The 22,862-nt window shown below is 37.4% G+C and overlaps 2 protein-coding genes across 2 annotated transcripts; both read left to right on the top strand.

The window, feature by feature from the left end:
* Positions 1-528: 528 nt before the first annotated feature.
* On the top strand, positions 529-5,811 carry tgm1l3 (transglutaminase 1 like 3). Its single transcript, XM_055187430.2, has 14 exons — positions 529-686; positions 767-1,149; positions 1,255-1,446; positions 1,524-1,775; positions 1,870-1,988; positions 2,107-2,214; positions 2,739-2,916; positions 2,992-3,130; positions 3,212-3,404; positions 3,478-3,631; positions 3,709-3,993; positions 4,077-4,237; positions 5,117-5,253; positions 5,337-5,811. The coding sequence occupies exons 2-14, from the start codon at positions 768-770 to the stop codon at positions 5,479-5,481; spliced, it is 2,445 nt and encodes an 814-aa protein (XP_055043405.2). The 5' UTR covers positions 529-686; position 767; the 3' UTR covers positions 5,482-5,811.
* Positions 5,812-11,554: 5,743 nt separating this feature from the next.
* Positions 11,555-19,189, top strand: LOC129430301 (protein-glutamine gamma-glutamyltransferase K). The gene is made up of 14 exons (XM_055187421.2): positions 11,555-11,711; positions 13,256-13,644; positions 13,717-13,908; positions 14,014-14,265; positions 14,444-14,562; positions 15,067-15,174; positions 15,288-15,465; positions 15,556-15,694; positions 15,770-15,962; positions 16,081-16,234; positions 17,938-18,222; positions 18,295-18,455; positions 18,526-18,662; positions 18,731-19,189. Exons 1-14 carry the CDS (start codon positions 11,584-11,586, stop codon positions 18,879-18,881), a joined length of 2,586 nt encoding a protein of 861 aa, XP_055043396.2. The 5' UTR covers positions 11,555-11,583; the 3' UTR covers positions 18,882-19,189.
* Positions 19,190-22,862: the final 3,673 nt, after the last annotated feature.

The following is a 22,862-nucleotide window of genomic DNA, read 5'->3' as shown; positions in this document are numbered from 1 at the left end:
GTCTACAAAGTCTTTCATTCTACATTGTTTAAAACATTATGCCTGCATCCACAAAACGTTAAGACATTTTAAACTACTGAAAAGTAATTAATAGTGATTTACATTTAATTCGTTAATAAAAGGGTTTAACTCTTTCCTTGAACTCTTAAATTCTTGAAATTGTATAATTAATACCAATATTTTTAACAATCCCCAAAGTTTCCTATTTGGAATTTTTTTTTTGTAAGTTACTGACTTTTATACCAACCACATTAACCTAGCACCATTCTTTGTGTCAATGTGAACATATATTGTGCAATAACTATATGTTAAAATGTAATAATTTGTAATAACTTTTAGTGTACAGATACCTATTATATGAAATAGAGCTCTGACTATCGGTTGAATTATTATAAATATCAATTATGTTATTAGCACAATTACACTAAAGCGTTAAATTACACATTTTTAAAGGAGACTTAAGAAAGATAATTTTTTTAAACGATCCTGTGTGATTCATCTAAAACTGTTGGGACAATTGTGAATGGGCGGGGATGGAGAAGAGTATATAAACCCAGGGTTTGATGAGAAATGTTACAGCGAGGTTCCAGTAAGATCTTCACTTACTCTTGAGAACACTTCCTCTGTTACCAAACATTGTCCAGGTGCCTTTAAATTCATCAAGAAAGAAGAACGACAAGCACCATGTAAGTATGCTTTAAGATATCAAAGATTCAGTTTATGCATGAATGGATGCACATTTAGTCTCTGTTTATGTATCTCGCAGCATGTCTTTTGTAAAGTGTGGCGCGAACAAGAACTTCTGCACTATTGGTCGCTTCCCAGACTTCGCACTGGAGCCGTATCATTACCGGAATTGGCCGTACTATGTGCCAGTTTGCGATAACCCTTTTGCCAAACCCTGTGTGGACCCATGTGCCAAACCTTTTGTGGATCCGTGTGCCAAACCCTGTGTGGACCCGTGTGCCAAACCCTTTGTGGATCCGTGTGCCAAACCTTGGGTGACCCCATGTGTTGACCCTTGTGTGAAGCCTTACCCTAACCCTTGTGTAAATCCTTGTGTTTACCCTTTTGTCAACCCTTGCTTCGATTACGACTGTAAGAACGTCGTCCTCAAGGACTGTGCAGAAAGTTGCCCAAATCCTTGTGGTAAGAGACGTTTTTTTGGGGCATGCACTACATTATGGGAAATGTCTCCATTGCCATTTCTATTAGAACATTTTGGGCTAATAACTAGTCCGCTTCCTTTTACAGATGTGGTACTGCAGGTACGTTCCGTTGACCTCATCAAATCCTGGAACTGTCAAAATCGTCTGGAGCATCACACCAATGGTTACCGCAGCGATCACCTCATCATCCGTAGAGGACAATGCTTTCAAATGTGTGTCGAGCTGTCCCGACCTTTCAATCCAAAGGTCGACCAACTTCACCTGGAGCTGAGACTTGGTAAGTTATGCCCAGATAAATCCTTTTTGATTATTTTGATTAGTTAACTAATCTCTCACTATGTGTGTATTTCACAGGTAAGGTACCATCGGTCCGCAACGGCACTCTGGTCATTGTTCCATTAGTGAACGAATTCAAGAAAACGCACTGGGAGGCCAAGATTGTCGAGCAGTCGTGCAATCGCATCAAACTGTCTGTTTACTCCCTCGCTACGGCACCTATTGGACGATACAATCTTACCGTAGTAACAAGTGGCCCAAGGGGGCGGGCTTCTTCAGTATGCAGCCCATGCAATGACATCTACGTGCTGTTCAACCCTTGGTGTAAAGGTAAGGAGTATACTTCTGCACGGATATGCCAAAAGGTTTAGCTTAGCAAGAACAAAAATGTAAGTGAAATTTTGACTCTCTGTATTTTCACTAGATGATTCCGTGTACCTGGATGATGAGGCACAGAGAAATGAGTATGTGCTGAGTGACGTGGGCAGTATCTACTATGGTGCTCACTGTCAGATCTCTTCAAGAACCTGGAACTTTGGTCAAGTAAGAGCCACGCTATCATGATTCATATATTACATAATAACACCAGAATGGTTTTATCTCAAGTACTGAAATACAAGCGTACCAACACGGCCTCACTAATCGATTTCTGATTTCTTAGTTTGAAGCGGGGATCTTGGATGCATGTCTCTATGTGTTGGAGAAAAGCGGAGCCCCCTGCTCAGGATGGGGAGACCCCACTAATGTTGCCAGAGTGCTGTCTGCCATGGTGAGTTTGCATTTAAACTTCAGGAAGCTGAAAAAATGACCTTACTGGCACTTATCTCGCATAGGACAAGCGTGCCAAAACTCGGTCTTGGAGGACCGGTGTCCTGCAGAGTTTAGCTCCAATTTGCCTCAGCACACCTGCCTGGAAGTTTCTAGTATGCTTTGCAAGACCTTAAAGGGACAATAAGTAGGATTTACCCCCATCTAGTGATGAAATTGTATTTTGCATTCAAAGGAACAGTGCTCTCTAGCGCCTCGCTTTTCCAAATGCGTGTTGCAACTACGATAGCCGTTATGTACTCACTGATCTCCTTGTCCGTTTCAGCTGGTTCACGTGTTCTGAATGAAAAGCGCGTTGTGGAAACGCATTTGTAGGCTAGGCTAGGTGCTTTTTGTTCCTCTTTGTTATTATAGTTTATCAATATGGCGGAACGACATGGAAGCCTCCTTGGACTTGTGTTTGAGCTGGAGCAAACTCTCTAGCACCCCTGTCATAGGGCACTTCTGAATTTCTCATTTTGACAGATCAATTCCAACGACGACTGTGGTGTGTTGATGGGTAACTGGTCAAATTGCTATGCTGGTGGCATCGCTCCTACATCCTGGTGTGGCAGCAGTGCCATCCTGAAACAATACCACAATAGTGGAGGAATCCCGGTTAAATATGGACAGAGTGTGGCCTTCGCTGGAGTCACCAACACTTGTAAGAGTTCATGCAAAATTAAAAGGAGATGGTAAAAGGTTGATGTGGCATTTATATATGTTTTCTCTTTACTAGTGTTGAGATGCTTTGGTATTCCTGCTCGTCCTGTTACGAACTTCAGCTCCGCTCACGACACTGATGTGTCCATGACCACAGATGTTTATTTTGATGAGAACTTTGAGCTGATTGATCACCTGAACCGTGATTCAATCTGGTAAATTGATCTTCTTATTAGTATTCTGCTAATTTGAAATTAAACTTGAAGATTACAAGCTTCTTTGTTTTCCACGTGTAGGAACTACCACGTGTGGAACGAGGCCTGGATGGCCCGGCCCGACCTGCCATGCGGTTTCGGGGGTTGGCAGGCGGTTGACTCCACACCTCAGGAGACCAGTCAAGGTTTTTATCGCTGCGGCCCCACCTCTGTTGCCGCGGTCCGCAGCGGGCAAGTCTTCCTCAAATACGACACGCCCTTCGTCTTTGCTGAGGTGTGTTAATGCTTTAACATTCCAGTTGATCCTCCAAGTGTTTTGATGTCTAATCAAGCTTTTCTTATTCTAGGTGAACAGTGATATCGTCTTCTGGCAGCGCACAGCTTGTGGGACCTTTGCTGTGGTCCACGTTGACAAGAACGCAGTGGGTCACTGCATCAGCACCAAGGCTGTCGGCACAGACAAACGCGTAGATATCACACACCACTACAAACATCCTGAAGGTAAACAGTCACACACACTTTTCTTTAAGTCGCACACGTAATACCTCGACTCTGATTCGTTCAAACACATCCATCAGGTTCAGAGGAGGAACGCAAAGCCGTGGAAACAGCCGTTCGTCACGGTTCCAAGCGCTGCGTGTATCCACCACCTTGCGTTGAGGATGTCATCTGTGAAATCATCATGCAGAAAGAAGTGGTATATGTGGGAAAGGATGCTGTGCTTTCAATCGCTCTGAAGAACAAATGCAGCAGCGCTCGCACCATCACCCTGAAAAGTCAGGTTTCAGCCGTGTACTACACTGGAGTGCACAAGGCCTTAGTGAAGAAGGACCAGACCTGCTTTGAGCTCAAGGCTTCTGAATGTAAGGATATGAAAGCTTTGCTAATGCTGATCAACACAACATGATTACTAATAATGTTTATATTATTATTTTTAACTCCATAGCCAAAGTCATGGAGTGGACCGTGCGATATGAGGATTATAAGTGTCATCTGGTGGATCATGCATCTATGTTGCTGACTGTCGTTGGACAGGTTGTTCAGACCAAGCAAGTTGTGGCCAGGCGGTTTAACTTCAGGCTGTGTACACCAGAACTTGTTATTACTGTAAGTCACATGCTGGTCTTTTTTGCCAATATATTTTAAAGGAACACGCCCAGTTTTTGGGAATTTAGCTTATTCACCGTATCCCCCATAGTTAGATAAGTCCATACATACCTTTCTAATCTCCGTGCGTGCTGTAACTCGGTCTGACGCAGCCCCCGCTAGCTTAGTTTAGCACAAAGACTGAAAGTGAATGGCTCCAGCTAGCAAACTGCTCCCAATAATTGACAAAATAACGCGAACATTTTCCTATTTATGTGTTGTGGTTTGAATAGTCACACCGTGTACAAATAACAAGGTGATATGAAAGACAGCCATCCCTTAACAGCACACATACTGGGAACCACATTCTCCGAAGGCGAAGCACCGCCACCTGGGCGGAGCGATTTGCACAACTCTGACCGAACTCTCTGCTCCTCACCAGAGGCTTCACGGGTGCTGCGAGCAAATCACTCCAACAAGTAACAGTGCTTCGCCTTCTGAGAATATAGTTCCCAGTATGTATACTGTTTAAAGATTGCTGTGTCTCATATGACCTTGTTATTTGTACACATTGTGACTATACAAACCACAACATATAAATAGGAAAATGTTTGCGTTATTTTGTCAATTATTGGGAGCAGTTTGCTAGCTGGAGCCATTCACTTGCAGTCTTTGTGCTAAGCTAAGCTAGCGGGGGCTGCGTCAGACAGAGCTACAGCACGCACGGAGACGAGAAAGGCACGCATGGACTTATCTAACTTTACGAGGATACGGTGAAAAAAGCTAAATTCCCAAAATCTGGGCATTTAAGTTCTTACTTTAAATTTAAGCATCATCAATTAACTTAAAAGAAGTCCTGACTTTGTAAATTGGATTAATGTAGTGCTGTTTTTGTTTTAGCCTGGATCTGATTGCGTGGTGGGCAGAGAGGTGCCGTTCAAAATCACATTCCAGAATCCGCTGTCCTGCGTGCTAAAGAATGCCATTTTCCGTTTTGAGGGGCTGGGAATGAAGCAGTGCAGAATGATCAACTATGGGTAAGACGGCACAAATTATTTTATTATATTATTTTAATTTTGCAACGGCATGATAATGGTATATAATAAATCTGCTTTTCTAGTGATATTGCAAGCTTGGCCACAGTGAACCTGATGGAGAAATTTATTCCCAAGTGCCACGGTCCATATAAACTCTTGGCATCACTCGACTGTCCTCAGCTGACTCAGGTCCATGGAGGCTGCAACGTTGTCATCAGAGAAAAGTGAAAATGCACTCGGATAACCAAAGGAGTTGCAATATATGGCCCTAAAACCTTTCTCTGTGCTTTTCATATGATTGATTTGCAGAATTAAAATGAATCTTTTCATCTTATGTAACCTTATATACTCTATACTAAAGGGTGCAGTTAATCATGAGCTTAAAAGATGATTTATGCAAGTCACTTTTTAAGGATATGGGGTTGATTTTTGGTGTCACATTGATTAAGAAAGTTGTAGGTTTAGTCTACACAAGTGAAAGTTTGTGGTTATGGTTTGATATTTTTTCTCTACTTAGCTGGATAAATAATCTGTGTTGCATCAATAAAAGTCTTTCAATCGCAGAACGTTTGTTGTTTGTGATGCTTTATTCTGACTTACAGTTCTTTTTCATACAAATGTTTTACTAATTATTTTCATAAACATTTACGCAATGTAATTGTTCTGGTCGGTGTTAAGACACTTAAACTACAGTATTTTCTCTCAGATTTACACATTAGAAGGTTTGAGCTCAGATCTTAAACCAGAGATGTGCAAGCTTCAAGCATGTTCCCATAAGAGAGAAAACTGGCTTTTAGATGAATCATGTGTATTTAAGTGGCCTCTTTAAAGGGATTAAGGAGATGAATATTAATGTAATTGTTCTGGTCTGATACTATTGGTTATGCTGTCCATAAAGGTGCTGAAATACAGAGGCAGGTGTCTTACAATACTTGTAAAACTGCACACCTGAATGCATGTATAGTAAACTTTGGTACTTAACTATTAGGGGTGGTTTCCCGGACAGGGATTATCTTAAACCATGACTAGGCCTTTGTTTAATTAGGAAATATAACTAGTTTTAACAAACATGCCTTATAAAAACATAACTTGTGTGCATTTTGAGGCAAAACAAAGGCCACTGATGTATTTTAAGATATTTCAGTTTTCAGTTTGGACAGCTCTTACATTTATTTTGTTCTAGGACTTTAATCCCTGTCCGGGAAACCGCCCCTGATCTAGTAAAAGACAAGCAAGTTACTTTTAATTACTCAGATAATAATGAAAACAATTAAATGAATAGTGAGACAAAAGATTTCTATCATGCAAAATGACATAATTAATGTAACTAATGAGAGGTGTGGTATATAGCCAATATACAAAATGAAGTCAATTTCAGTTATAAATCCCCAAACATTTTACTCTTGTATTGAAAACATTTACACAGGACCAGTACTGTATATAAAGTAAAGGTTTTAAAGGAGAAACTCCCAATCTAACACCCCAAAAAAGGGAAAAAACTATGAGAAAACAATACATAAAATCAAACGAAAAAGAAAATCATGGCACGGCCACGAAAAACTATTATGAAGAGTTTCGTTGCAAAACGAGATAACCACCGTTTTTTATTTTTTTATTTTTCAGAAATCTCGTTTTTTGGTTGTGCATTCCAATTAATTTCAATGCAACTGCAGTTGGTTTGTTTTGATTTAAAACCTTCATAACTTAAAAAACTACAGCTAAGTAGCACCATACAACAAAATAATAACATGATAACATAATAATAAACATGTTTTGACAAAAATGTAAAAAAAATGGATTTATCTCGTTGTGCAACGAAACTCTTCATTTATAGAAATTCGTGCGAGTGACACGAAAAAGACATTCGTGCTCAAGGCACGTAAAAAAGCTGAATTTTGTGCCATGAACACAAATAAATTAATCAAATTTTTCGTGAATATAACATGACTCTCCGTGAGAATTCTACTTAATATATAAATATATATTTTTTCTTAAAATCATATCATGTGTGTAACATATGATGTGAACAAAAACTTTTATTCTGCACACGATTATTTGCAATTAATTGTTTTGCAGCACTTTTTAAAATACAGTAATTATTTTTGTGCCAATAAAAAAAAATAATTTCAAAAAATTAACAAAGAAAGATTTTAAAATGAGAAACTGAATAATAATAAACTCAAAAGCAAAAATTGAATAAACTGCACACTTTTGTCAAATCAAGGTTTATTTATTTACTGCCAGAGGATCTGTTTTAATGATGTAATGTAGTCCATATCCAAACATGGCCATTTAAAAGATTATGGTTTCTCTAACATGACTCCAGCACTGAACACATATTCAATTCAATATTACACAAACAAATTCATTTCTAACAAATGTGATCGTAAGGCTTCAATGTTAAACTGTTAAAACCTTCCCCTTATTGCTTTTTGTATCAGGGTTTATTGGCCTTTTTGCACAAAAGCATGTGAACACCATACATCACTGCCACCTGGCTGTGGGTATAAGGACAACATCCTGGTTACCATACGGTAACTGTACCCATCTCTGCATTATGACTTATCCTCTGTGCAGATAGTTTGGATGTGAAAAATACATTTTTTTATCATTAGTGCTTACAGAACCTTAAAGCTTTCAAAGTAAAACAAAAGTCTGACCTGCAAAATGATGAGGGTTTTCACAATATTCACATGTGCTATACACTGTAAAAAATACTTTGCTGCCTTAAAATTTTTTGTTAAATCAACTCAGATTTACAAGTCATGTCAACAGAGATGAGTTGTCACAACTTATAAAATATAGTTGAGAAAAGTCAACTTAATTTTATAAGTTATACCAACTCTAGTTATAACAACTCATCTCTAGTCAAGATAAATAATAGTAAGTTAAAATTACTTGTAAATCCGAGTTGATTCAACAAAATATTTTAAGGCAGCAAAGTATTTTTTCAGAGTTGTATAGTACTTAAGTATTTTTACTTTCTACATAAAAGTACATTTTCAATTATTCATATTTTATTAGTGTTTTTCTTTGGAAAACAAACATTCCAAAACATATTATCATAATTTTTACTCCACTACGTTTCATAATTTCAAGTTTTTGGTTTATATTTAATATTTAAGTACATTAAACATCTAGTAACTTTTTGTACTTTTACTTAAGTAAAAAATTTTTTTCGTACTTTTACTCAATAAAGTAAAAGTACACAATTTTTATGTAATTAGGCATTAAATCAATTTTAATATGCAATATATAATGAATACACAGTATGATTTTATGGTTTAGAATGTAGTGAACATTTTTTAGTAAAGAAAAGTAATTTTTTTCCCAAGACAAACACTCTGATAGGGCATAGATGCTTGGAAAATGTAAATAAAATACTTAAGTATTATACACCTCTGTATTTTTTACAGTGTAGGTGCATAATAAGATTATTAAAGGTTTAAAAGAAACATCTCTGTCTGAACTTTTTTTTCTACAAATAATCTTTTTTGTAACAGAAAGTTTATGTGGATATCTGTATTTTTCTGTATCCATCAAATAAAGATAAATTGTGCAGGGCATTTTACCTCGATGTGATTCAAATCAAACCTTTTGTTGGCAGACCTAACTTGTTTTATTTCTCTAGTTTAGACTGTGCAGATCAAACAGAAGATTTATTTAGAGCCCTTCTATATTATTCCAGCTCAGATTGCGGAGACGAGCTGGAAAAAACTATTTAAGAAATGAGAAAATGCAATAGAAGGGTGTCTCAAGTCTGAGTAACATGAAAATGTCATTATAACACCTTCATCTCCTGTCAAACCCATATGATTTTTTACCTGCAGAATAATAACCACCTGATCAAATCTTTTCTTCAAGAATTACAGGACATTTACACAACAATTTATAGTGACCATGTTTGCTAAGCTCCAAAAACAATAAATCAGAAGTTTAATTAATAATACATTTTAGTCCATTATGGCTTCAAAGTCATTGGTTAATTATACTGAATTAATTTAAAGTAACAAGACCCGTTATATTAAAAATATACAATGACCATACTGTGAACTGTTAAATAACAAGGGACACTTAAAGGATTTCTTTAATAGTTTGGTGTGCTATATACAGTACCAGATTTTCTGCATAACAGACTTGTAGTTCACCACTGCTGAATGATTCATTATGGGTCAGACACTCATTATTGCATTACATTTATTATCTTCTGTCATCATTAAACATGAAGTAGATATAACAGGGATTATATAAATGCTTTACAATGAGACAATGCTCATGAAACACTCCAGTGTATTGTACACTTGATCCTAGGCTTTAATGCAACACCACCTTGTTGTATTTCACTGATTGAGCGCAATTAAAATCACCTAATAAATATAATGGAGTGCAAAATGATTTTTTTTAAGTTCATTTTAGCAGATGTATGATAATTATTCCTTATATGTTTCTCAGTGAAAATGTAAGCGTGGATACACACAGATTTCGACTGACACTCATCATAATGGCTCGTGGACTTTTTGCTTCCGGGAAGAGTAAAAATATTAAAGTTTAAACAATACTGAACAATGACCTTTAAAAAAATAACCCATGAACTGTATACTGTAACTTGTCAACTTGTCTTTCTTGGAGAAAAATAAGGAAATCTTTTTTCAGATTTCAGAACATTGGACTTTCTCTTGGTTTTATATATTTGCAGTTTGTTTGACGTTCCTAATGTAAATAGTAAACCCTGAAATCTTTTGAAGACAAATGTGTTTATAATAATAATGATTTCATAGCTGCACAAATTTCCATCTCTTGTACACAAAAAAATTATTTATTCATTGTACTCAATTTTTTAAGGTAAGTGGTTGCAATCAATTTATTTAAGCTACATTTAAACAAAATGTTTTATTTTATTTTTCTATTTTTTTAATGTAGCTTAAATAAATTGATTGCACCACTTACCTTTAAAATAATTGAGTAAATTGAATCAATCATTTCTTTCAGTGTATCTGATGTATTTTATGTTCCTGTAATAATTTGCTAGACTCATCTGGTTAAGCCGGTCTGATTAGTCTGGACTGTGTTGGATGGCTTCAGGTGGTCAATTTTATGTGCTTTTTAAATGATATCATTACTTAGCTGGTTAAAAATTAATTCTATAAAATTTTTATATTTTAGATAATTTGTCTGAATCTGGATATTTTGATTTAATGAGTCTTATTAAGGACAGTCTCTATTTTTTGATACACCTTCTGGGTGGAGTAAAGGTTGGGGAAGATGAAGGGGATGAAGAGCATATCGGTTACTCTAAAGAAAGCTGAAATATTCGAATTTTATTTTATTTTATTTTAGGCTGAATTATCTTGTCTTAAACTGTAATAAGTCATATGGCACATACTCTATTGTTGCAATGATTATCAATTGGTAAAACCTAACAAAACAGTGGCATTTTAACGTCTGCAATTACAATCATCAATGGGTTGATCTATTTAGTAAGTCAATAGATTAGTACCTGTCGCTGAGATATTTTATAATAACAGTGAATGAGGCTGATTCACAGGTGACATGAGAATGACGCCCGAGTCATCACACCATAAAAATCAATAACATTCAGGCTGACACATTGTCTACAGCAGTGCATGGTGTGGCGACCCAAAACTTAATGCAAACACTTAATGCAAATAATATAATGCAACTGAAACATTATCATATAATAATCAATTTGTTGATGTCTGTCTGAACAAAAAAAAATTTACATTTGAAACTGAGATATATTAGGCAGATACTAAAAATGAGGCATTGTGCGACAGACCATCATATAAAAAACACAGCCTAATACAGGTTCACTTGTATGATTAAACAAATATTTTTTTTAAAAAATACGCTAAATAAACCAAATCACTCAAGCTATGAAGACTGTAATTCACACTTCTTCTGTAGTTTATGCATTTAAGAAATAGACATCAAAATATTACATTGGTTAAACAAAGCACTAGGCTATGTAGTATTTTGCTATTTGAATACATTTCAACATAAAAGACAAAAAAACAAAGATATTTTTTCTCTGTGATAAACAATTATCATTTTACCATGGAAATGTATGTAGTTACATCACACAAATATACGTAATATAGGATTTATATGAATATTTCTATCTGATTTAACACTTGCTCCTGTCTCTGGAATTGTTCACAGCTCTGCCTATAACTTCAAAACAATTATGCTAAGATGTTAATTTCTCTCAATAATTCCCTCAAATAGACTTTAACACGCGAGACTCACCCAGAATCATTTCTTCTCTCTTATGGGGGGAACGTCCTAAAACTCGTCACCTATGAGCTATGGATGGGTGGAGCTGGAGAAGTGAATACATATACAGAGATCTTCAGTGAGAATCTGCACAACGAAGAAAGAGCCACCATCAGCAAGATTACAAATACTTTACACTCTTTAAAAACCAGGATCAGAAACATGTAAGTATTCAACTTAGACACACTTTCAAGAATATTTGGGGGGTGTATTTTGCATATAGGCTAATAAAAATGCCATTTAGGATTTAATACAGCAGGTGACTCCAGGCCGGATCCGCACCGGAGCTGCTGGCTTTGGCGCGTATCCGGTTCAGATTTGGCCCGGAGTCGTTTGCTGACTGTTTTTGTAGATCAGATGTCAATAAGCAAGAAACTCAAACTCATCTTTAGCAGAATACAATTTCTAAAGTCTTTCTTTAGTGGTGTAATTATCTTGTATTAAATCAAATCAATAAACAACCAGATGAAAGTTAGTGAGTAGCTATATCTTTATATTTTTGTAGGATTTGCAGCAAATGTTTAAGTCAGTTCTTCCTCTTTATATAAACAAATTGTTTTTAAGGACATTGGACTACATTTTAGAGTAGCCATATGTAAGCCAGTAACTTTTTTAGATATACGGTTTATATAAAATCATCCAACATAATGCAAAGATCATTCTGTGAAAATATAATCTTGATATTTTTATTTTTGACTTAGTAAGGTAACCTTATTTGGGTGATTCTCACGAAAACTTGGTTTTAAAAATGTCAAGCATGAAAATGTAAAAATTGCTTAAATGTACTTTGTTCCCACCAGACATTGAAAAACAAAGTCTGGAGTAAATGGGAACATTAATTTAAAAACTTTTACTTGTCATTTAACACTTTTTGTAACATAATTAAAAAAATTAGTCCTAAAAAATCTCATTACCGCAACCGTCAGAAAACATAAACACTGACATATTTTCAAAATGACATGACAAACCTGAAAGAACATAATTTGGAGATTCTGCACATGCATTTAAAATCAAAGTATTATGCTTCTATTAATTAAATTAACATTTAATAAGCATCTGTTGCGGTAATGATAATCAAAATGTCGTGTAAGCATTCTGATAAGACAATATTTCAAATTAACTGTAAAAAATGATCTTACCTGGTAGCCATCTTGAAGTAACTGGTCCATGTGCTTGGTCACTCAAAATCAAACTTTATTAAAATTCTGTATGTGTGCTTAAACTGTTCTCAAAAAGTGTTGCGGAGGATGAGAACATCAGGCATGGACACATCATTTTCCTAATTTTTCTTCATTATTATTATACATGAATATTCAGTAAATATTGTTTCAGTCATCTAAAGTAGTCTAGCAAAACCATTTTTTTTTCTTAATTTTTTTGTTAATTTGATTAAATTACAACATAACGCATGTTCAAACACAGCCGGACACATTGCGGTAATGAGAATTTCAGCAGAAAATGAGATAAAATTTCCAATTATAAATTCTTATGTTGAAATCACACATTGTGCAAGGTAGAACACAGTATTGTGTTAATTCTGATGCTTTTTAATGTTACTATATTACACATTTTAAAGCTAAAATCATTAGTGCCGTGGTGTTTCAATGGTTTGTGAGAATCACCCATTTAGGAATAGTTAACCACCCAAAAGACAGATTTTATTCACTTTTTACTTTACATTAATTTTCTCTTTCACTTCTTTTCACAGCATGGCTTTTGTGAAGTGCCCATACAACAACTTCTGCACCGTCGGACGCTTCCCGACCATTAAACTGCATGGGGACGACTGCCGGAAAATAGCATGTGACGCACCTGCTTGCGCTAATCCTTGTGTAAACCCGTGCTCCATCTCTTGGGTAAACCCTTGGGTTAACCCATGTGCTAACCCTTGCGTTAACCCATGCATTAACCCTTACGTGAATCCATGGGCTAACCCCTGGGTGAATCCATGCGTCAAATCTCATGTTAACCCCTGTGCCAATCCTTGTGTTAACCCTTGCAACTACGTCGCACCAGGCCGTGATTATGATTGTAAGGAGGTTGTCATCAAGGATTGTGCAGATGATTGCCTAAGCAAGAAAGTCTGTGGAGGTGACGGTAAGAGTGCATGATGGGAAATTATAATGTTGATTTGATCTGTGTTATAATACATTCACCATTTTTTCTCAGATCTAACCCTTCGGGTATGCAAAGTTGACCTTCTTAAGTGCAGGACCGGGCCGAATCGCCTGGAGCATCACACAAATTGTTTCCTTGATGAACATCTCATCATCCGCAGAGGGCAATGTTTCAATATGTGGCTTGATCTCTCACGACCATTTAATGCAACTTGTGACCAACTTCACCTGGAGCTGAAACTCGGTCAGTGTACATCATGTGTACTGTATCTATAAGTATGGGTGCATGAAAAGTAATGAATCAGCATTCAAATACAATAGATCGTTATTTCTTCTTCACATTTCACAGGTCATATCCCATCTATCCGGGACGGCACATATGTGATCGTTCCATTAGTGAATGAATTCAAGAAAAACTGCTGGGGAGCCAAGATCGTCGAACAATGCCAAAACCGAATCAAACTGTGCGTTAACTCCGTTCCAACGGCGTGTATCGGACGATACACGTTCAACGTCGTAACGCACTGCAAAGGGGGCAGATACACTTCACCATGCATCCCTGACAATGACATTTACATGCTGTTCAACCCTTGGTGTAAAGGTATGTGTATAAAGTGAGAAAATAAGAATTTGGGGTGTTTAAGCAGAAAATAATCATGCCCTTAAGATTGAATGTTTTTATGCATCACATCCACATCATTAAGCTTTAAAAGTTGAATTAAATGAGAGTAAATAAAGCAAACACTATTAAAGTATTTCAATCTTTCTTCGATTATTAGATGACTGTGTGTACATGGAAGATGACGCAGAGAGAACCGAGTATGTCCTGAATGACACGGGCAGAATCTACTATGGGACTAAACAACAGATTGGATGCAAAACCTGGAACTTTGGTCAAGTAAGAACCACGCTCTCACAACCAGACAGCAGATGACTCCGGGCCGGATCTACACCGGATCCGCACCAGAGTTGCTGACTTTGGCGCCAATCCTAGGGTGACCATATGTGCCATTCTTACCGGACGCTTCCTGGCCAGGATTTCGGTGCATCTTCCGGAAGTCGTATTTGTTGACCGCATACGCCATTCAGTTAAAAACATGCAATCTTAGTTTCATTCCTATCTTCAAATGTAACTGTTGCTTTTCTGTAATATAATAATAATCCTCTATGACGTATACGGTTGACAAATATGACTTCCTGAAGACAGCCCAGGACGGGTCCGGGAAGAATGGCCACCCTAGCCAATCCGGTGCAGATCCGGCCCGGAGTCATCTTCTGTTTGATGTTTAGTATTTCTTGAACCTTAAAACTTGGTCGGTTACCAAATACGGTATCAAAACTCACAGCTGAAAAGGTTAAAGACAAAAAAATCAAACGCTAATCTCTTCACCTTTGTTCTTAGTTTGAAGAAGGAGTCTTAGCTTCATGTTTGTATGTGCTGGATAAGAGTTGTACACCTTGCTCAGGATGGCGAAGCCCCATTAACATCGCCAGAGTGGTATCAGACATGGTGAGTACACATTTTTATCAACCCGACATCTCTGACGTGAGCCTGATTTTATCGATTCTGAGCACGGCGTGTAACAATCCAACACTTTTGGCCTTCTTACTCTACCTTCACAGGTTATTGCCAACAAAGACTGTGGTGTGCTGATGGGTAACTGGTCAAATTGCTACGGAGGTGGAATTTCTCCTACAGCCTGGTGTGGCAGCGCTTCCATTCTGAAACAGTACTACAAAAGTGGAGGAGTCCCCGTCAAATACGGACAGAGCTTGGCTTTCGCTGGAGTCACCAACACGCGTACGATTTTCTGCATAATGGGCAAGAAGAAGAAGTGAACAGGAAAGAGGTGTTTAGTCATCCATTTATGTTTCGTTTCTTTCTCTCTAGTGATGAGATGTCTCGGCATACCTACTCGTCCCGTCTCCAACTTCCTGTCTGCTCATGACACTGATGTTTGCCTGACAACAGACATTTATCTAGATGAGAAATTTCAGCTGATTGATCACCTGAACCGTGATTCAATCTGGTGAGATGTTATACCAACGTTTCTAATATTACAAAGAACACATGACAAAATACTCATCAAATACCGCCTATATAGGAACTACCACGTTTGGAATGAGGCTTGGATGGCCCGGCCCGACCTGCCATGTGGTTTCGGAGGTTGGCAGGTGGTTGACTCCACTCCTCAGCTGACCAGTCAGGGTTTCTATCGCTGCGGCCCCACCTCCGTCGCTGCCATCCGCACCGGGCAGGTCTTCCTGAAGCATGATGCATCCTACCTGTTTGCTGAGGTATCTTAACTCCTTACACCTTAATTTAGCATCATACAAAGTTTAATATGTAATTGTAATATGTAATGATTTTAGCTAGGGGATAATTCGAACACTGACTTTAACCCTTTGGGTTAAGGTGAACAATGAAAGAGTCTACTGGCAGAGGAAATGCAATGGGACCTTCGATGTCGTCCATGTTGAGAAGGATGTAGCTGGTCATTGCATCAGCACCAAAGCTGTTGGATCAGATCAACGTGTCGATATCACGAACCTCTATAAGTACACTAAAGGTAAAAATACACAGATATGCCATAAACGCACACATCTTTATCCACCAAATCGGTGCAATTTGCATATTGTAACTCATCAAAATTGAAGTAAACTTTTTAACACTAAATCTAATAACACACATATTTTCAAAATGAGTATTGGTCAATCTCAAGTTACTAGTTTATTTTCAAACATGGTTTCTTAAAGGTGCAGTGTGTAAATTTTAGTGGCATCTAGTGGTGAAGTTGCGAATTGCAACCAACGGCTCAGCCCACTGCACAACCCTCGATTTTAAAACGCATAAAGAAGCTACGATAGCCACCACGGTACAAACGTGTCATCGTCGGAGACAACTTAGTAAAAAAGTTAAGGGCTTCTGTAGAAACATGGTGGCACAAAATGGCGACTGTCTCATTCTAAGGTTATAAAAACATAACGGTTCATTATGAAAGGTCTTTATACACCCCTGCTAATATAGTTTTGTATATTATTAGGCATTTCTTTCAAGAGATCCTTCTAAAAATTACACACTGCACCTTTAATGGAGGATGGAGGAATTTTGGAAACAGGACTGAAAGTAACAGGGCTGAGTTTTTGACAAAAATTTAGCAAATACGTGAAATATTGCTGCATTAAATATGTGCTAATAGCATGAATTCTAGTGATTTACCAATTTTTTGTTTTATATTTTAAAATAAACCAATTACATCAAGGAAATAATATAAATAATATTCACAGTCATAGCACCAATATCATAAAATATACAGAAAAGAATATGAGTAACTATCACATGCGCACATGAAACTACCGCATTTAGTTTTGCGTGCTCACGTGAAACTATCGCATAAAAGCATAAAATTCTTCAGATGTATTTTTTTCATGTTCTTACGCGAAAGATTCATGTGCAGAATTTTTTTTAAGTTTAGTTTTGCGTGCTCACGTGAAACTTTCACGCATGCACGTGAAAGCGAAAGTTTCACGTGAGCATGCAAAACTAAAATTTGCACATGAAGCTTAGCTTTCGCATCATAGCTTTTGCGTGAGCACATGAAAAAAATTCATCTGAAGAATTTTATGCTTTATATTTAAAGATAAAGTATAGAGATAGAGAGCAGGGACGCATTTTAAAAAATGCTGCTTTTCAGTATTCTATGTAGTTTATTAATGGTTTAAATTATATAGTTTAAATTTGCTGTTAGATGAACCTGCAGGACACTTTAATAATACTTTAATAATAAAATGTATTTTATAGTTAGTTTTCTTGCATTTTTATAAGGGCTGGGCCGATACCACTTTTTCATGTCTGATACTGATGTCGGTACCACAACCTTGAATATTTGTCGATACCGATACGATCCAATACCATCTATATCGCCCTTTCGGCCTAGCAACATTTTTAGTTAAATTTTAGTTTTTAGTTCAAATTTAATTCAAAATGAAATTTAAGGTGTAACTTATGCAAATTCACTTGCGTAGCAAGTCGCGCTTTATGCCAAGTTGCCATGACAAGGTCCGCGTTGGTCGACATCCGGGCATTTTCGCCAATATTAGGCTAATATCAATAATGAATATCAGATTGGCCAACCCCTAATTTTTATACAGTACATATAATGTACTGGAGACAGAAGTGGCACCAATTTGGTGGAATGGCCCATAAGCAGATAATATTTTTTGTATTTTGCATGAAACCCCCTTGAATTCATTATATTCTCCTCTCTCTCAGGTACGGAGGACAGGTGTGTTGCTTGGGACACAGCCTGCCGATACGGCGCTAGACGATGCACATACTCGCTGCCGTGCCCTGAGGATGTAGCCGTTAAGGTCACCATGCAGGGAGATGGACCGTACCTGGGCAAGGATGCTGTGCTTTGCATCAATCTGAAAAACAAATGCAACTCACCTCGTAGCCTCACCCTGTACAGCCAAGCAGCGGCCATGTACCACACCGGTGTCCATAAGGCTTTCCTGAAGAGAGACCAGACATGCTTTGAACTGAAGGCCTGTGAATGTAAGAAACAACGATAGCTTAAAACAATGATTTAAAATTATTAGCATTTCATAATCTCTTGTCACGCTATAGCCAAGACTCTGGAATGGACCCTGCGTTACGATGAGTACAAGGAACATCTGGTGGACCACGCTCCTCTAATGCTCAATCTCATTGGACACGTGGAGCAAACTAAGCAAGTTGTGGCCACCCAATTCGGCTTCAGACTGCGCACCCCAGATCTGATACTTACCGTAAGTTGCATTTTCACAAAGGCCAATCAGACTGTTAGGTGCAATGTAACTTATATGTGGTTCTTCTCAGCCTGCTTGTGATGCCATCATGGGCAAAGAGGTGCCAGTTAAGGTCACGTTCCAGAATCCACTGCATTGTCCGCTGAGGAACGTCGTTTTCCGATTTGAAGGTCTAGGAATGAAGCATGCCAAAACTGTTTCCTATGGGTAAGTGGATGTTATGGTAAACAAATGGCACTGAAAATGGACTATAACAGTAATTTTTCTTTTTTTAGTGAAATTGGAAGTCAATCCACGGTGTGTCTGACGGAGAAGTTTGTTCCCACACGATGCGGCCCTCAAAAACTTCTGGCATCGCTCGACTGTCCTCATCTGACTCAGGTGCACGGATGCGCCAACATTGTTGTCAAGCAGCCAACATGTTAAGCAATCAAATGACGGCAAGAAAGGAAAACGTCAAGTCAGATGGATGAAAGAGTGCTTATGTACCACTTAGTTTACAAACTATTATCAGAAAGTTGCGCTTTGAATATTTAATGCCAGATATTAGTGTCGTTTCGGATTATTTTCCTTTATAATATTGCATTTTGGGATATAGGATTTATGAGTTAATAAGAAATCAATAATCAAAATCAACTTCAATGATTTTAGTTTTTCTAAATTCAATGATTTACTTTTTTGATCGAAAATTGAAAGATTGTTTTAAAAGGTGATGGTTATTTTGTCCTCTGTGTAGCCTCAGATGTAATAAAAGATTATCAGCATACTGAATCATGTGTGTGGATGTGATTTTTGCATCTTGTTATTTAAAGGGTTCATGCATTATACCGTTTCACAATTACTTGCCAGACTTTCTGTTTTTTAACTTAATTCATTCCCCGCCAGCCTTTTTTTGAAAAGTTGCCCTAAAGCATATTTTGTGATTTTCACAAAAGATTCACAAAATACCTTCCAGGAAAATTTCCTTCTGAAAATATATAAACATACAAATATATCAAATGAAAGAACAGACACTCTCATTTCAAACAAACAAACAAAACAGGAAAAAAGTTTCATCCTACAGTTGTGTTCAAAATTATTCAACCCCAACTGAAATTGATTGTTTTGGCCGGTTTGACATTGATTTTGATCATTCAGTCATCCTGCTTACAATTACATCAAAGAGGCATGTGTAGGTCAGACAAATATAACATAACATTTATAATGAAATACCCACAAATGTCTTTTCTGTGCTCACATCATTATCAGTTTTATTCAACCCCCAAGTGACATTCAATCTTAGTACTTAGTACAACATCCTTTTACAGTTAAAACAGCTTTTAAACGTGAAGCATAGCTTGACACAAGTGTCTTGCAGCGATCTACGGGTATCTTCGCCCATTCATCATGGGCAAAAGCCTCCAGTTCACTCACATTCTTAGGCTTGCGCACTGCAACTGCTTTCTTTAAGTCCCACCAGAGGTTCTCAATCGGATTTAAGTCTGGTGACTGCGATGGCCACTTCAAAATGTTCCAGCCTTTTTTCTGCAACCATGCTCTAGTGGATTTGGAGGTATGCTTGGGATCATTGTCCTGTTGAAAGGTCCAACGTCTCCCAAGCCTCAGGTTTGTGACGGACTGCAACACATTGTCATCCAATATCTCCTGGTAGTGAAGAGAATTCATGGTACCTTGCACACGCTGAAGTTTCCCTGTACCTGCAGAAGCAAAACAGCCCCAAAGCATGATTGACCCCCCACCATGCTTCACAGTAGGCAAGGTGTTCTTTTCTTCATAGGCCTTGTTTTTCCTCCTCCAAACATAGCGTTGATCCATGGGCCCAAACAGTTCTAATTTTGTTTCATCAGTCCACAGAACACTATCTTAAAACTTCTGTGGTTTGTCCACATGACTTTTGGCATACTGCAGTCGACTCTTCTTATTCTTTGGAGACAGCAAGGGGGTGCGCCTGGGAGTTCTGGCATGGAGGCCTTCAGTACGCAGGGTGCGCCGTATTGTTTGAGCAGAAACTTCAGTACCCACATCTGACAAATCTTTTCTCAGTTCCTCAGCAGTCACACGGGGACTTTTTTCCACTAGCATCTTTTTTCTGCCACGACCAGGAAGCGTTTCAACAGTGCCCTTTGCCTTGAATTTGCGAATGATGCTTCCTATGGTGTCTCTTGGTATGTTTAACATCTTTGCAATCTTTTTATAGCCATTGCCCTTCCTGTGAAGATTAATCACCTATTCTCTTGTCTTCCTGGACCATTCTTTTGACTTCACCATGTTTGTAACCACACCAGTAAATGTTTAGAAGGAGTTGAGTATCACAGTCATTTTAAAGCTGCCTAATTGGTGCTTATTAGGCTTTATTGCTGTTCCCTGACATCCATAGGTGTTTTCAATACCTGATTGAAAACACTTCAATGAACCTCTGTTCTTCAGAGTGGTAGTTCTTTAAGGGGTTGAATAATTGTGTCAATGAAGAATTCACAAAAGAAACATTTACTACTATATTACAAAACCAATTGATGTCATTTTAGTTGCATATGTTTCTTTAAGAAGTCATTGTAGGATTTCATTCTGAATACAATTACAAATGTACACACTAAATTCCCTAAAACCCTTAACAGCATTGGGGGGTTGAATAATTTTGAACACAACTGTATCTATATTTTTCTCAGCTTATAAACTCTTAAATATGGGTATTTTTCTTCAAAAAAAATAAAAAGTTTATATATATATATATATATATATATATATATATATATATATATATATATATATATAAAGCTGAAATAATTGAATTTTTTTGGTCAAGGAATTTTGTTGGAGATCAGAATCAGGACGATTATTCAAACATACACAGTGTTTAAAATTAGTAAAAAAAAATTGCTTCAGTTTTTTTATAAATTGGGTAAGAGTGGATACTCACGGTATTACATATTAACATAAAACCTCATCAGGAACACGTTTTAAATTCACATTTTTTTCTCTTAATTGACGAGATAACTTGTTAATGGTGGGGAAAGAGTTAAATGCCCAAGAATTACATTTTGTTATTAATATTTCACCATCACGTCGTTCCACCCCCGTAAGACTTTCGTGCATATTCGAAATACAAATTAAGATTTTTTGATGAAATCTGAGCGCTTTCAGAGTCCCTAGACAGCAACTCAACTTACAACTTTCAAGAAGGCAGTCATTGTTAAAATGTCCATTTGACTGCAGTGGTTCAATCCTCATGTAATGAAGCAACGAGAATACTTTTTGTGCTCATGAAGTCTCCGACACGTATTTAGGAAAGCAGCGCATGTATGCGTTAAACACCGGCATTGTGTGTCAGCCATAGACATATAAATATACATAGATGACTCTGCATAGATGCGAGCCGTTAAAGGTGCATTGTGTAACTTTTAGAAAGATCTCTTGACAGATATGCAATATAATATAAATATCTTATCAGTGAAGACCTTACATAATGAACTGTATTGTTTTTATCTACATATAGCACAGGTCCCCTTACATGAAAGTCGCCGTCATGTTTCTACAAACTACAGAGTGCGTTTCGTTCCTACATTGTCTTAGACGACGACCCGTTTGTCTTTTTGTGCCTACAATATGTGTTTTGAAATTGAGGGGTGAGCTGTTGGTTGCAGTTCGCAACCTTACCACAAGATGCCGCTAAAAGTTGCCACGCCACCTTTAAAGGGTTAGTTCACCAAGAATTAAATTTTGTCATTAATTACACACTCCCATGTCGTTCCACACCTGTAAGTATTTCGTTCTTCGAAATATAAATTAAGATTTCTTTGACGAAATCCGAATTTCGTAACCTTGATTGTGTTTACGGTGCACAATATAACATGTTCATGTTTCATGTGTAAAAAACGCTGTACTTTTCACACAATTTACTAATCTGTATAGCGCTGTTTTCACTGTCCTAAAAACAAGCTGATGTCTTCCTCGTTCTATGAAGTCCCTCCTACAGAAATACGTAATAAGTTCTGATTGTGTAGTTTGTTTAGTGTGTTGTGATTCGATAGCAGCCTAGCTTAACCAGAGCCATTTGAGCTTAGCTGGCAACTGACGTATTCCTGTGGGCGGAGTTTAGTCAAAACCACTCTTATATTGACGTCATTAAAAAGGAAAGTAGAGGGCTGTGGTCCAAACTGGCCGTTCGCTGTAGGCTTTGAAAAGCAAATTCTGGCATTGAACTTTATCATTTTGCATTTGCAGGCATTATTTATGCTCTAACAGCAACATTACACACTAACTAAAGTTTAAAAAATGCCATCACGAAAAACGTGACCTTAAAAATAGTCCATGTGACTCGTTGGTTCAATCTTCATTTTATGAAGCAACAAGAATAGTTTTTGTATTTTTATATATATATACTTAATATACTTAAGGTTAGTCTCCGAC

Source organism: Misgurnus anguillicaudatus, chromosome 13 (genome assembly GCF_027580225.2).
Source record: "Misgurnus anguillicaudatus chromosome 13, ASM2758022v2, whole genome shotgun sequence".
Classification (NCBI taxonomy): domain Eukaryota; kingdom Metazoa; phylum Chordata; class Actinopteri; order Cypriniformes; family Cobitidae; genus Misgurnus; species Misgurnus anguillicaudatus.
The sequence above is the reverse complement of the archived record's forward strand: the minus strand, read 5'-3'. Positions and strand labels throughout refer to the sequence as shown.